General features: G+C 43.1%; 1 protein-coding gene across 1 annotated transcript in view; it reads left to right on the plus strand.

Moving 5' to 3' along the window:
* Nucleotides 1–4384: 4384 nt before the first annotated feature.
* The window catches only part of AKAP10 (A-kinase anchoring protein 10), an 80589-nt gene continuing 71100 nt past the window's right edge, over nucleotides 4385–13873 (plus strand). The window contains exon 1 of the mRNA XM_030294790.1: nucleotides 4385–4621. Coding sequence (XP_030150650.1) covers nucleotides 4534–4621 — 88 coding nt within the window. The 5' untranslated portion in view covers nucleotides 4385–4533. The remainder of the gene's footprint in view (nucleotides 4622–13873) is intronic.

Genomic DNA, 13873 nt, shown 5'->3' on the forward strand with positions numbered 1-13873 from the left:
AAACATTTATTTATTTTAGAGAGACAGAGCACGAGAAGGGGAGGGGCAGAGAGAGAGAGAGAGAGAGAGAGGGAGACACAGATCTGAAGCAGGCTCCAGGCTCCAAGCTGTCAGCACAGCGCTGGATGCAGGGCTTGAACTCACAGATGGCAAGATCATGATCTGAGCCGAAGTTGGACGCTTAACCGACTTAGACACCGAGGCGCCCCACTCCGTGTCATAGTTTTACTTTCAGAGAAGATCAAGGATGTTATGTCCCAGGGGTGTACATTAGGGTGTGGTTAGACAAAAAGAAAGAATGTGGGGTGAAGTGCTGTGCTCAAGAAGGCTTCTGATCATAGAGCACCCATCAAGGTGGATTTGTCCAAGATGGCTTTGCTCTGGTTCACACAGAAGTGGAAGTCTCTGTTAGGCATATACATATTTTTTAATTTTGAAAGCGGGGGGGGGCGGGGGGGTGCAGAGAGAGAGAGAGAGAATCCCAAGCAGGATCCATCAGATCCATCAGCACAGAGCCCGATGTGGGGCTCAATCCCATGACCCTGAGATCATGACCTGAGCCAAAATCAAGAGTCGGACACTTAACCAACTGAGCTACCCAGGCCCTCCTCTGTTAGGCATTTTTAAGAGATTATTCTCATATCTCCTACTTGTTTTGGGTTCCTTTGATGGGAAAAATGTGCCTTAAACTCCCATTTATCTGGCATGATTAGAGACTATAGAATAAATAAATTATGTTAAGCCCCAACTGCTTTTGAGTTAGCTTTGACTAAAACTCAGAGACCACACATTTTTTTTGAGGGGGGGAGATAAATTTTACAAAGCTGTGGATACAAAGGCTTTTGAGAATGTAAAACACTGGTTTAAGAATTAGCCTTTCACGGTTGATAAGAATTTTAAGTTACGTCTATACCTATTCTGAGTCTTGTCATGAATCTGAGTTGCTTTTATCTGCTTAATAATAAGGTACAGGGAGCTTCCTTTCTCTAAGGTATCAAAAGATTTATTTGAATAATGTCCTTGAGGTTATGAATGTTTGATATAGACAACTACATTTGTTGAGTGCCTGTTGTAGAATTCTTTTTTTTTTAATTTTTTTTAACGTTTATTTATTTTTGAGACAGAGAGAGACAGAGCATGAACGGGGAAGGGTCAGAGAGAGAGGGAGACACAGAATCTGAAACAGGCTCTAGGCTCTGAGCTGTCAGCACAGAGCCCGACGCGGGGCTCGAACTCACGGACCGCGAGATCATGACCTGAGCTGAAGTCGGATGCCCAACCGACTGAGCCACCCAGAACCTAGAATTCTTTTTTAAAAAAGTCTTTATTTATTTTGAGAGAGAGCGGAAGGAGGAGGAGGAGGAGCAGAGAGAGAGGGAGACACAGAATCCCCAGCGGACTATGTGTTGTCAGCACAGAGCCTGATTCAGGGCTTGACCTCACAAACCATGTGATCATGACCTGAGCTGAGATAAAAAGTGGGATGCTTAACCAACTGAACCACCCAGGCGCCCCTGTTGTAGAATTCTTCATTAAATTTTTAAACTGTTAGTCATAGGAGATTAATTTTATTCACTGGCTTTGTGATAATTACCTTGCTGATTTTACCTCACTGGTTTGTTGTAACTGATACAACTGGTTTAAAAAGACCGTGAGGAGTCCCTGAAAATTAGGAATGTAATTAACAGAATTCCTGCTGGTGAAAATGTATTTTGTTTTACATGTAAATTAAAGTGGCTGTAACAAAGTAACTTAGAAATGCAATGCAGAATATCCGTTTGCCACAACTGGGTATTCAGGTGAGTGGAATACCCTTGCTTATTTTTATATTCTCATTTTATCCTAACTTTATTCACACGTGGATCATCAAATTCTTACAGATTAAATGATAGTACTCTTAAAGCTTCCCTAAGCGTATAAACACTTTAATGGGTGATGATTCAGAAGGCATCTGTACTGCTAGATATTACTCATCACCTCTTATTTGCCCAATAAATAGACACCCCATGCTGGAACATTGGCTAAATGGGTATTAGCTGGAGGTGGAGGAAAAGAGAACAGCAAGTGATATAAACAAATAGCTTTGGAGTCAGACTGACAGTGATTGAAATCCTTACTAGCCTGTGCTCCCTGGGTAAGTTACTCTGAGTCTCAAGGTCATCATCTGTAAATTGGGGGTAATGATATTAGGCATCTTACAGGGTCTTTTGCGGGGGAGAAAGTAAAGGATGAAGTGAGATTCTGATTATAAAGCACTTGGTACGTTGAGAGCACATAATAAGTACTTAAGAAATAATGACAGCTATTATCACCTGACTGGTGCCTGGAGGAATAAAGGCAGCTCCAGAATTTCTGCTAGGAGGGGCTCAAGAGCAGTCATCACACTGGAAGGTGGGAAAGGACACTGCTTTGACATTGATCCCATGCTTAGGCGAAGAAAATGAGAAAGGATTGGAGATTTACAGGGATTAGAGAACGATCCATCCCAACCATCCCCACCACTCTGCCCACATTCCTTGGCACTGCTCCTTTTCGGTGATATTCAGGGGATTTCTTGCACTCCCCCTTCTGTCCCATGCAACTAACCAGTCAACAAAGACAAAAAGCTGCTGCCAACAAAGGATTGAACTCACAACAAGAAGGGAAAGGGAGAGGGGCACTGTGTTTTCATGCCAAGTGTGTGATGCCCTGTGCTTATACCTCTCCTAGATACTGCTTATTCCTTTTATACAGATTGTACCCCAGACCCCACTCCCGCTTGACTTCAGACAATCCCCATTTCCAAGGAGAGAGGGGCAAGATCTTTGTTTTTATTGGCCACAGACAGCAGATCCCACCGCCCACCGCCTCCCCCCCCCCCCCCACCTCTGAGCACAGGCTCCTTTCCAATAGCCCTTCAGATCCCGGGAGGACACTGCCCCAATTCCTATGCAGCCTCTGTTGAAGCCTGCAGGAGTCAAACGGACATCCATTCTCACCACCAACTCAGGTGGATAATACACTCAGGCAACCAGAGTCTAGGCCAGTCTCTCCTGCTTCTGCCTGAACACACTCTCTTTACCCAGGCAGAGGCTGGATCTTTGCCTCTAGAGGCCAACTCCCTAGGTTTGAAATCCAAGGTTCACCCCTAGTTAGCTTGTGACCCTAGGTAGGCTATTTTTCTGTGCCTAGTTTTCCCCACACCAAGACAGACTCCAAAGACTATTATTAATCTGCAGGGTTTGGCACAGTAACTGTTCATAGAAAACTTTCAATAAACATCAGGTCTGATTACCTTACGGGCCCTGGACCAAAACAAACCTATTAAGTTGCTCTAATTATATGGTGAAAGACCCCAGTTTCTGGTTATAGTCTCAACACTGACACTTAGTAATCTCAGACAAGTTGGACTTCTTTTCGGCCCTGTTTCCCCAACCATCACACGATGGACTTCACGGATTAAACAAAAAACAAAACTCAGTGAACATTTATTGAGTGCTATCTTCCAGGTTCCTTCCCCAAAAGAGGACGTACAATTATTAATCAGGCACTGAGCACACTCACCCAGTGGTGAGGGACACCGAGGGATAAAGACTTGTGTCATTTAGCTCTGCTTTTAGGGATGGATGCTGGGCCAGAAGTGCATGTGAACAAAACTGGATGATTCACGAGTTTGCCTTGTAATTACTGGCGATGCTTTTAAGTTACCCTTTCAAACTTGAGCATTTGCAGGGATTTGGTTCTGAAAATAAGCCCACTTCTCCTTTTTTTACTGCCGAGGTCACTGTGACTGAGAGAGGAGCCACATAAAGCAGGTCATGCCTCCTCTTCCCCTTTCGAGGAACCCTGACCCCCGGGAAACTACGCGACCAGGGAGGGGAGGGGGGTCCTGCTCTAGAGCAGGACCTGGGGGTGCAGGGCGAAGCCGTTCCGACCGGCCAGTGCCTTTCAGCCTAACTGGAACCGAGAAACAGGAGGGGCTAAGCCAGAGCGTGGCAGTGCCGGCCTCGCCTCGTACAAGGGCATGCTCTGAGCGCCCACGGCCGCGCGCCCCAGACCTGAGGCGCCGCACCATCCAGCCCCGGGTTGGGGAGCGCTCCCGCTCCGGGAGGGTCAGCTTTGCGGAGACTAGGTCTGTCCCGCTCCACCCGGGGCTGCAGCCGGGCACCACCACGCTGCGCCGGGGTACCGCCGCAGGTCTGGGCCACCGAATATCGGAGAAAGCACACGGACAGTAACGCCGTCCGTCCCGGCCACCCGGTATCAGTGAAAGGACACAGACCGCACGCGCGCAGGGTCACGTGAGCGGGGCGGGCGCGTGTCCCCGCATCCACGAGAGGAGGCGGGGATGGGGGCGGGGCCGACAGCGCGGCCTCCCGTGAAGCCTCGCGCGGGGAAGGACCGGAACTCCGGGCGGGTGGCTTGTTGATAATATGGCGGCAGGAGCTGCCTGGGCTTCTCGAGGAGGCGGTGGGGCCCACACCCGGAAGAAGGGTCTCTTTTCAGGCTAGTGCGGCGGCCGCTGCGGACCCGGAAGTCCGGGCCGGTTGCTGAATGAGGGGAGCCGGGCCCTCCCCGCGACAGTCCCCCCGCGCCCTCCGCCCCGACCCGGGCCCCGCCATGTCCTTCTTCCGGCGGAAAGGTAGCAGAGGGGGGCTCCGGCGGGGAGCCAGGCCGGGCCTCAGGGGCGGCGGTGGGGCAGGTGGGCCTGCACGGGCTTCCTCCCGGGCGGCGGCGGGGCCCTCGGCCTCCGCGCAGACGCCCCCTGCGTGCCTCGCTTTGCTCCCGGACTCTGCAGGGAGGGAGAAGGTGGCTTCCTCGCGCGAGGTCAGGGGAATTGTCTCGCTGGTCCGAAAGTGTTTGCCGAAATTCACACAAGTTAATGCCTGTTTGAGTAAAAACAGCCTTCGCGTTTGTGTGTGTGTGTGTGTGCGTGTGTGTGTGTGTGTGTGTGTGTGTTTAAACTGTGAATCAAAAAAAAGGAAATTCCTTTAGTACCTTGTTAAGGAAGTCTCTGACTTTTCAGAATATTGAGGGTTTTATGTGTCAAAGCAACATGTGAAAATGTTTTCTTCAACTAGTGCTGTTTTCTAGATTCCTCCTTTTTTGGGGGGGAAGGGGATTCTGCACTTCCTAAAATAACATTACTTATTGCTAAAAGTTCCCTAATGAAAGAAACTAGTTCTTTTGATGACTTAGCAAGTCTAACTACTGGGACGCTCACTCTGTAAACTGCTTATATTTCTGATTTTCCGTTTTAATAGGTGCCCAGTTTTTAAGTAGAGGCAGCTTAATTTTCATCCTGGATAAAGTTGTTGTGTGTCATTAAAAATATATATGCAGAATGAACAAGTGTAGGTCATTTTGGATGATGGTGGTTCTTTGAATTCTTGTTATTTAAGAGAAAATGTACCAGAAAACACACACACACACACACACACACACACACACAAACCAACAACAAAAAGCAACACTAAAACAGGAACGTGGATTCATATGTCTGCTCTGCTACTGCCTGTAACCTGGGACAGAAAAGTGTTAGCCCACTTTTTTCTCTTCTCTCAACTGAGAATTAGATGATTCGTAAAGGCCCCATTCAGCTATGAATTCAAGAATTCCTTTTAAGTACACGGCCGGCCGAGTTTTAGTAACTGATGTCATGGGGTGAGTGAATGAAGCTGTGATGAATGAATGCAGTGCTGAATGAAGGAAACCTGTGAAATGGTACAAGGAAGCTTTGTTGATAACATACCTTGGTATAGTTAAAAGCTCTAATTTGTTTGACAGTGTTTCGTTTAGTTTTGTTTTTGAAGGGGAAAGAAAGCATTCTGTGTATAATGAGGCAAATTGCGTGTTGCATAATAAGACTGCTGTCTCTATTCAACATTTGAATGTCTGCTGCTTGCCAGGCACTGTGCTAGGCCCTCACAATTAAGCCCTGAACAAGACAAAGTCCCTGCACCCATGGAACTTATTGTCTGCTGGGGCAGACGGACAAGAAATTTCTCTTTCTTATGTATGTGTGTTTACAAATTGATAACATATTACGACAGAGAGAACTGGAGAGAAGAAGCATATTTTGGTTTGAGGATAGAGAAAGGCCTCAGCAGGTGACCTTGAAACTCAGAGCTGAGGGATCTGTAGGAGGTCACAGAGGGTAGGGAAGAACACTTTAAACACAGGGAATAGCATGTTCAAAGGTTGTGAGTCAAGAAAGAGTCTGGCCCTTCAAGAAAGGAAGGAAGGCCACTGTGCCTTGGGCTTAGAGAGGTAGACAAGATTCAGAGCTTTGTAAGCCATAGTTGTTAGGTTTTATTCCAAGTGCAGAGATATTATTTAAACATTTTTAAAGAGGAGTGATTTGGTCTTATGTTATAAAAAGATCATTGTAGATGCTTTTTGCAGACTGAATGTGGCAAGAGTAGAAGCTGGAGATGCTTCTGTTTAGGGATCCCATCCAGTCTTTAAATACCACCTATATGCTGATGACTCCTGAAATTTACATCTCCAGCTTGAATTCTCTCTCCTGAATTAAGAATGGTATATCCAACTGTCGGTCCACTTTATACCTCTACCTAGTAGATACAGGTATATCTATTAATAGAAATGACAGACTAACACATGGATCTTTCACTTACTATATCTAAAATTTAACTCCAGATTTTTTTGTCACCTCAATAAATTCCATTTCTGGCCTTTTAATTGTTCAGGCTAAAACTTGAGTATATTCTTGAGCTTCTCTTTCTCTCCTACTCTATATCTACATCAAATCTGCTAGATCTATCCCAGAACATATCCAAATTCAACCTTGTCTCGTTATCCCTGATCCCTGGTCTAGGCAGTCATCTCTGTTTATTTTTTTTTTTTTAATTTTTTTTTTCAACGTTTATTTTATTTTTGGGACAGAGAGAGACAGAGCATGAACGGGGGAGGGTCAGAGAGAGAGGGAGACACAGAATCAGAGACAGGCTCCAGGCTCCGAGCCATCAGCCCAGAGCCCGACGCGGGGCTCGAACTCACGGACTGCGAGATCGTGACCTGGCTGAAGTCGGACGCTTAACCGACTGCGCCACCCAGGCGCCCCAGTCATCTCTGTTTAGATTGGGCAGTTAAGGAAGTCCTCAACATCTTCAAGGATGTCATTCAAATTTCAGCTTAAATGTTAAGAGGAAGCCGGTTTTATGAAAATCAAGAACGGAATTATTTTTCTGTAGGTTTCAATTTGGCTTCCCTTCCCTCCTTGACCCCTATGGTATATTTTCAAATTGCATTATGCCACATCTCTTTTCAAATTTTTCCTGTGACTTCCTGTACTTGGCCCTCCTTTATTGAGGTCCCATTTCCTGTGTTCATCTCCTGCTTTCCTTTCTCATCACTGTTCCATTTATATTGACCTCTTTGTTGTAAAATACATTCCCACCTCAGGGCCTTTGCACTTACATTTTCTGTCTGGAAACCCCTTCCCACAGATACCCACTATTTGTTCCCTTGTTTCCTTCAGGTTTTTGATCATTTGGCATCTTAGTGAAGTTTTCTCTGTCCATCCTGCTTTTAACATTGCAGCCCCCCAGCCCCTGCACTCCTATCCCCTTGCCCTACTTTCTCTACAGCATTTATCACCATCTGCTTTACTGTGTGTTTTATGAAGATGGAAGCTGAGTTTTGTTCGTGGTTGTATTCCCAGGTTTAGGTCCAGTGTCTGGGATATAGTTAGGATTTTAGTAAATATTTGTTGAGTAAGTGAATAAAACAAAAGAAAAATATCAGCTAGTAAAAAGTGCTGTGCTGGGAATTTAAACTGATGTGGGAGTAGATCACAGGATGACAATTTGTGTTCAGATAATAAAGGAAGGCTTGTCTGGGAAGATGGTATTTAGATTGAGATCTAAATGAGGAGAGAGAGCCAGCCTCACAAAAGATGAAAGGGACTGCATTGTAGCCGGAGAAAACTGGAAGCACAAATGTCCTGAGGCAGGCATGAACTGGCTGTGTTTAAGGAACCAGAAAAAGGCTGGAACTTACTGGGAATGGGATATGTTTTGGAGATGGAGCTAACATGACTTGGAGTGAGTGGAATTGCCTTTTGGCAGTTGTGAGTTGGTGACAACTCTCAGACATCCATGGGGTATGTTGAGGAGGCAGTGGGATGTACGGTTCTGTAGAGATCACCTAGAGAATACCTGTAATATGTGAATTCGTTACGTTGAGAGGCTATAACAGAGACACTGAAGTGTAATGGCTCAGACAAGAGAGATTTTTATTACTCTCTTGAGTGTAATGGTCATTGGGTGGCTTTGCTTCACAGTCATTCAGGGATCATTTTCTTCCCATTTTGTTACAGCTCCTTCCCTTAGGGTATGGTCTCTTCTATCAAAGCCATGTCATAGCCCCTTCTGTCTGTCCTCAGTCTTCTGACCCGTGGTAAGGAGGAAGGAGCAGCTTTAGCCAGAAAGTGGCACATAGCCATTTCTATTCATATTTTATTGGTGAGAATTTAGTCATATGGTCATAGCTAACTGCAGAGGCTCCTAGGAAATGTAAAGTAACTAGCCAGTTATGTGCTAGGTTACAGCCCTCTTGCCAAGAAGAGGAGTGATCATGAATTCAGTGACCATGGTAGCATTTCCTGCCATACTGTAGACAAGAAGGGAGCCTAGGTGAGAGCTCTGGAGTTAATCCAGCTTTTAGAAGTGAGATTGAGAGGGGCGCCTGGGTGACTCAGTCAGTTGGGCATCCAACTTCAGCTCAGGTCATGATCTCACAGTTTGTGGGTTTGAACCCCGTGTCGGGCTCTGTGCTGACAGCTCAGAGCCTGGAACCTGCATCGGATTCTGTGTGTCCCTCTCTCTCTGCCTTTCCTCTGCTTGCTTTCTCTCTCTCAAAATAAATAAACATTAAAAAGTTTTAAAAATGTTTAAAAAAGTGAAATTGAGGAACATGAGCCATTGACAAAGGAGAATCAAAAATAAAATGCCAGTCATATAGGAGTGCGATGTCATGGAAGCTAAAAGAAGATAATGTTTCAAAAAGAAGGGAGTATTGTGTTGAATGTCACTTGCAAGATCAAGATAGAAATAGCTACTCAGTTTGTTAATGTGGAAGTAATTGGTCACTTTAAGAGTAGTATCAGTGGAATGGGTTGAGGGGAGAATGTGAAGTGTGGAAAGTAGCAAGAGTAAAACTAAAAAACACCTTTTCCAAGAAACTTTGCAGTGAAAAGGAACTAAAAGGGGCTTTTGGGTTAAGGGATTTTTTTTTTTTTTTTTTTAAGATAAAAGATGTCAGAGCACGTTTGTATGCTGATAGGAATGATCTGGTAGAGAGGAGAAAATGATAGAGAAGAGAGGTGTTAATTTGTGGGAGTAAAGTTCTTGGGAAGTCCTAAGAGATAAGATTAAAGCCTGACTATACCAAGATTTGGTTAGGGTACACTGCTGTTGGGAATTGCAATTGTAGGACCACTTGTATAAAGGTCAAAAACTTTCAAACAATGCTTTATATGGTTTATGGATACATAAATGTATTTAAAGAGTAAAAATATGGTTGGAAACAATAAATGTTCAATTTATGAAATTATTTCCATAGGGAGAGGGGGAATGAGATCAGGGAGAGACTTCAGTTGCACCTGCATGTTTTATTTCTTTTGAAAATTTTTCTGAAGCGAGTACAGCATAATGTTAAGATTTGAGAATACTGAGTGTTGCTCAAACCTGAGTGTTATTCAAATTCTAGTATTGTCTCTGTTTTAGATGTTTCATTAAAAGAATATATAGAAACAAAAAGCATAGTCAAAATAAGGTGGCTGAAATAAACCTACAAAGATCAGTAGTCACGATAAATATAAATAGACCAAATTCTAGCAAAAAGCTATATAGCTAAAAGATAAAGCAACTGGATAATAAACCAAAATCCAACCATAAACTCTTTACTGGAAACACAACTAAAGCATAAGAACATAGAAAAATTGAAAATAAATGGAAAGAAAAAGCAGACAGATGTTAACCAGAAGAAAGCTGTGTGCAGATGGCATACTTTAAAGCACAAAACATTATTAGGGCTAAAAAGGTCACTACATTATAGGATGAACACAGTACTAGGAAAATAAAATTCTGAACTGCTTTGTACCTATTATCAGTCTCAAAATACAGAAAGCAAAATATAGAAAATTACCAAGAGAAATCAACAAATTAATAATCCTGAAGTTTTAAGAATGGTCTTCTTTATAAATCAAGAGTAGTAATCACAATAAAAAGAAATGGGCTGCCCCAGACAGTGAAGAAATGGTGATTTATAGACTGGATTCCTGCTGTATACTACTTAAATAAAAATAGGATCATGAGAAGGTTAAAAGTAAAAGGATGGGAAAATATATTAGAGATATAAGACAAAAAGAAAGCTAATATAGTCTTCACAGGAACACATACACAAAAAAAAGAAGGGAAATTTAAGTTTTGGGAAGGAGGGGAACAAAGGAATTCTAATTCCCAGATAACATGTTTACCTACATAGAAAATTGAAGAAAGTCTACACACATACTATTAGAACTCATAAAAGAGTTTGGCTGGGTTTTTAAAATATATGCATTTATGGGGCGCCTGGGTGGCGCAGTCGGTTAAGCGTCCGACTTCAGCCAGGGCACGATCTCGCAGTCCGTGAATTCGAGCCCCGCATCAGGCTCTGGGCTGATGGCTTGGAGCCTGGAGCCTGTTTCTGATTCTGTGTCTCCCTCTCTCTCTGCCCCTCCCCCGTTCATGCTCTGTCTCTCTCTGTCCCAAAAATAAATAAACGTTGAAAAAAAATTTTTTAAATATATGCATTTATATGTAAGTATTTAAAATTCACTTGTATCACTGTATGCCAGTAAAAACAAAAGACTGAAATCTTTATGGAGTTTACAAAACCCAATTGGACAAGAATGGAGACCTAAATAAATGGAGAGGTATACTATGTTCATGGATAGAAATACAGTACTGGAACGATGTGAACTCTCCCAAGTTAATCATTAAGTAAGTCAGTGCTGCTTTAAAAACTCTCATGAAGGTTTTAGGATCAAAACAAGTTAACCCTGTAATTAATATGGCAGATAGTTTCAAGAGAGAATAAGGTAGAGGACTTGGCCCTGCCAAAGTCTGATTATATGGTTAGGTAACTAAGACAATAGAATTAAATGCTCAGAAACAGACCCATGTATGTATGGGAACTTAGTATACAAAGAATTTCTGTTCATTTGGGAAAGATTGGACTAATCAGTAAATGATGCTCATTATTCCTCTGGGAAAAGACAGTATTTTCTACCTCCTATCATACACATCAGGGGTCAGCAAACTTTCTGTAAAAGACCAGATGGTAAATATATTTGTTAGGCTTTGCAGGCCATAGAGTCTCTTGTCTCATTCTTTCCTATCCTTGTAGCCATAGATAGTATGTAAATAAATGGACATGGCTATGCTAAAATAAAACTTTATATAAAAACCTAGGGGTGGGCCTGATTTGGCTCATGGGCTGTAGTTTCCCAGTCTCTGATAAATAAATTCCAGGTGGATAAGAACCCAGAACTTTAAAAAGCAAAACTTAGGGCGCCTGGGTGGCGCAGTCGGTTAAGCGTCCGACTTCAGCCAGGTCATGATCTCGCGGTCCGGGAGTTCGAGCCCCGCGTCGGGCTCTGGGCTGATGGCTCAGAGCCTGGAGCCTGTTTCCGATTCTGTGTCTCCCTCTCTCTCTGCCCCTCCCCCGTTCATGCTCTGTCTCTCTCTGTCCCAAAAATAAATAAACGTTGAAAAAAAAATTAAAAATAAAATAAAAATAAAAAGCAAAACTTGAAACCATAAGAGAAAATATAGGGGGGAGATCTGATTTTGGGGTAGGAAAAGATATCTTTTTTTTTTTAATTTTTTAATGTTTTTTTATTTATTTTTGAGACAGAGACAGAGCATGAACGGGGGAGGGTCAGAGAGAGAGAGGAAGACACAGAATCCGAAGCAGGCTCCTGACTCCGAGCTGTCAGCACAGAGCCCGACACGGGGCTCGAACTCATGACTGTGATATCATGACCTGAGCCAAAGTCGGACGCTCAACCGACTGAGCCACCCAGGCGCCCCAGGAAAAGATATCTTAAACAATAAGACAGGAAAATACAGTCCACATAATGAAAATTTAGCTAATTAAAGTTTAAAACTTCCATGCAATAAAGTTTTATTTATTTGTTTATTTTTTACTTAAGTAATCTCTACACCCAACATGGGACTCAAACTTATGGCCCTGAGATAAAGATCATGTTCTTTCCACTGAGCCAGCCAGGCGCCCAAAGCTTCCATACAGTAAAATATACATAAGGTATTTGCAACACAAATGATTAGTATCCAGAATACTATGGCATTCCTACCAATAAGTAAAGGATGAAGGACATGAATAGGCGGCCCATAAAAGAGGAAACCTAAACAGCCAATAAACATGAAAGGTATCCCCTCAAAGGAAATCAAGGAAGTGAGTTCAAAACACGATCAAGTGACATTTGAAAAATTTATATAGCCACTTTCATTAAAAATACCCATCATTGGTTACCTAACAGTTCCCTTTCTAGTGTATTATCCTGGAGAAATTCTTACCTATATACGTTGGAAGACACATACTAGATTGTTGATCACATCAATGTTTGTGATCATGAAAACTAGGAAATAAAACTTAAATGTTTATTAACAGGAAAATGGGTAAATAAAAGTGCATTTTAGGAATGAAGCAGCTAAAGTGAATGAACTAGAGCTACATGAATCTACTAGAATTGCATCAGTATGGACAAAAGTGAAATTATGGAATGGATACAAGTGTCAGATATGTATTGAAAAATACTATTTATGTACTTTTAATTTTTTTAAGTTTATTTATTTTAAGAGAGACAGTGTGAGCAGGGAAGGCGCAGAGAGCAAGGGAGAGAGAGAATCCCAAGCAGGCTCCGAACTGTCAGCACAGAGCCCAATGCAGGGCTTGAACTCATGAAATCGTGAGATCGTGAGATCATGGCCTGAGCTGAAACCCAATGTCAAGTGCTTAACCGACTGAGCCACCCAGGTGCCCCTATGCAATTTTTATTTATTTATTTTTTCAACGTTTTTATTTATTTTTGGGACAGAGAGCATGAACGGGGGAGGGGCAGAGAGAGAGGGAGACACAGAATCGGAAACAGGCTCCAGGCTCCGAGCCATCAGCCCAGAGCCTGACCCGGGGCTCGAACTCACGGACCGCGAGATCGTGACCTGGCTGAAGTCGGACGCTTAACCGACTGTGCCACCCAGGCGCCCCTGCAATTTTTAAAGATGTACAGAATAATAGCATTTTTAAAAGTCATTTGTAGGAATAGTCTAAAAACATACAGGGCAGTAAACATCCAATTCAGGACCAATTTATCTCCGGGAAGGGAAGAAGGGCAATGGGATCAGGTAGTGGTTCATAGGATCCTTTAACTATGTGTATAATATTTCAGGGGAGGGAATAGGTAAGTCAGACCTCTAATATTTGGCGAAGCTGGATTGTGTGTGTACTTTTATGTTTGAAATATTAACTAGGAGATTTGATTTGTAAGATGAGAATGTATTGAGGGTGACGGAAGTGGAACTGTGAAGATATATTTTGGTGGTAAAGTCAGTCGGTCTTAGAAGTGGTTTGGGTGTAGGAGGTAAGAGAGAGGCATGTTAAGAATGACTTCCAGGTTTTCGGCCCGAGAAACTGGGGTGATCGTGTCATTCATGAGAGAAAAGACTGAGGTAGAATAGGTTTGGGAAAAGATGGTACGTTCCGTTTTGGACTAGTGTTATTCTGGAAGATGACAGGGAGATGGTTAAATTTAAGGTCAAAAAGGACTTAAACTAGAAATAGAAATAGAGGATTCACAACTTACATT

The sequence above is a fragment of the Lynx canadensis genome, chromosome E1, assembly GCF_007474595.2.
Source record: "Lynx canadensis isolate LIC74 chromosome E1, mLynCan4.pri.v2, whole genome shotgun sequence".
NCBI lineage: Eukaryota > Metazoa > Chordata > Mammalia > Carnivora > Felidae > Lynx > Lynx canadensis.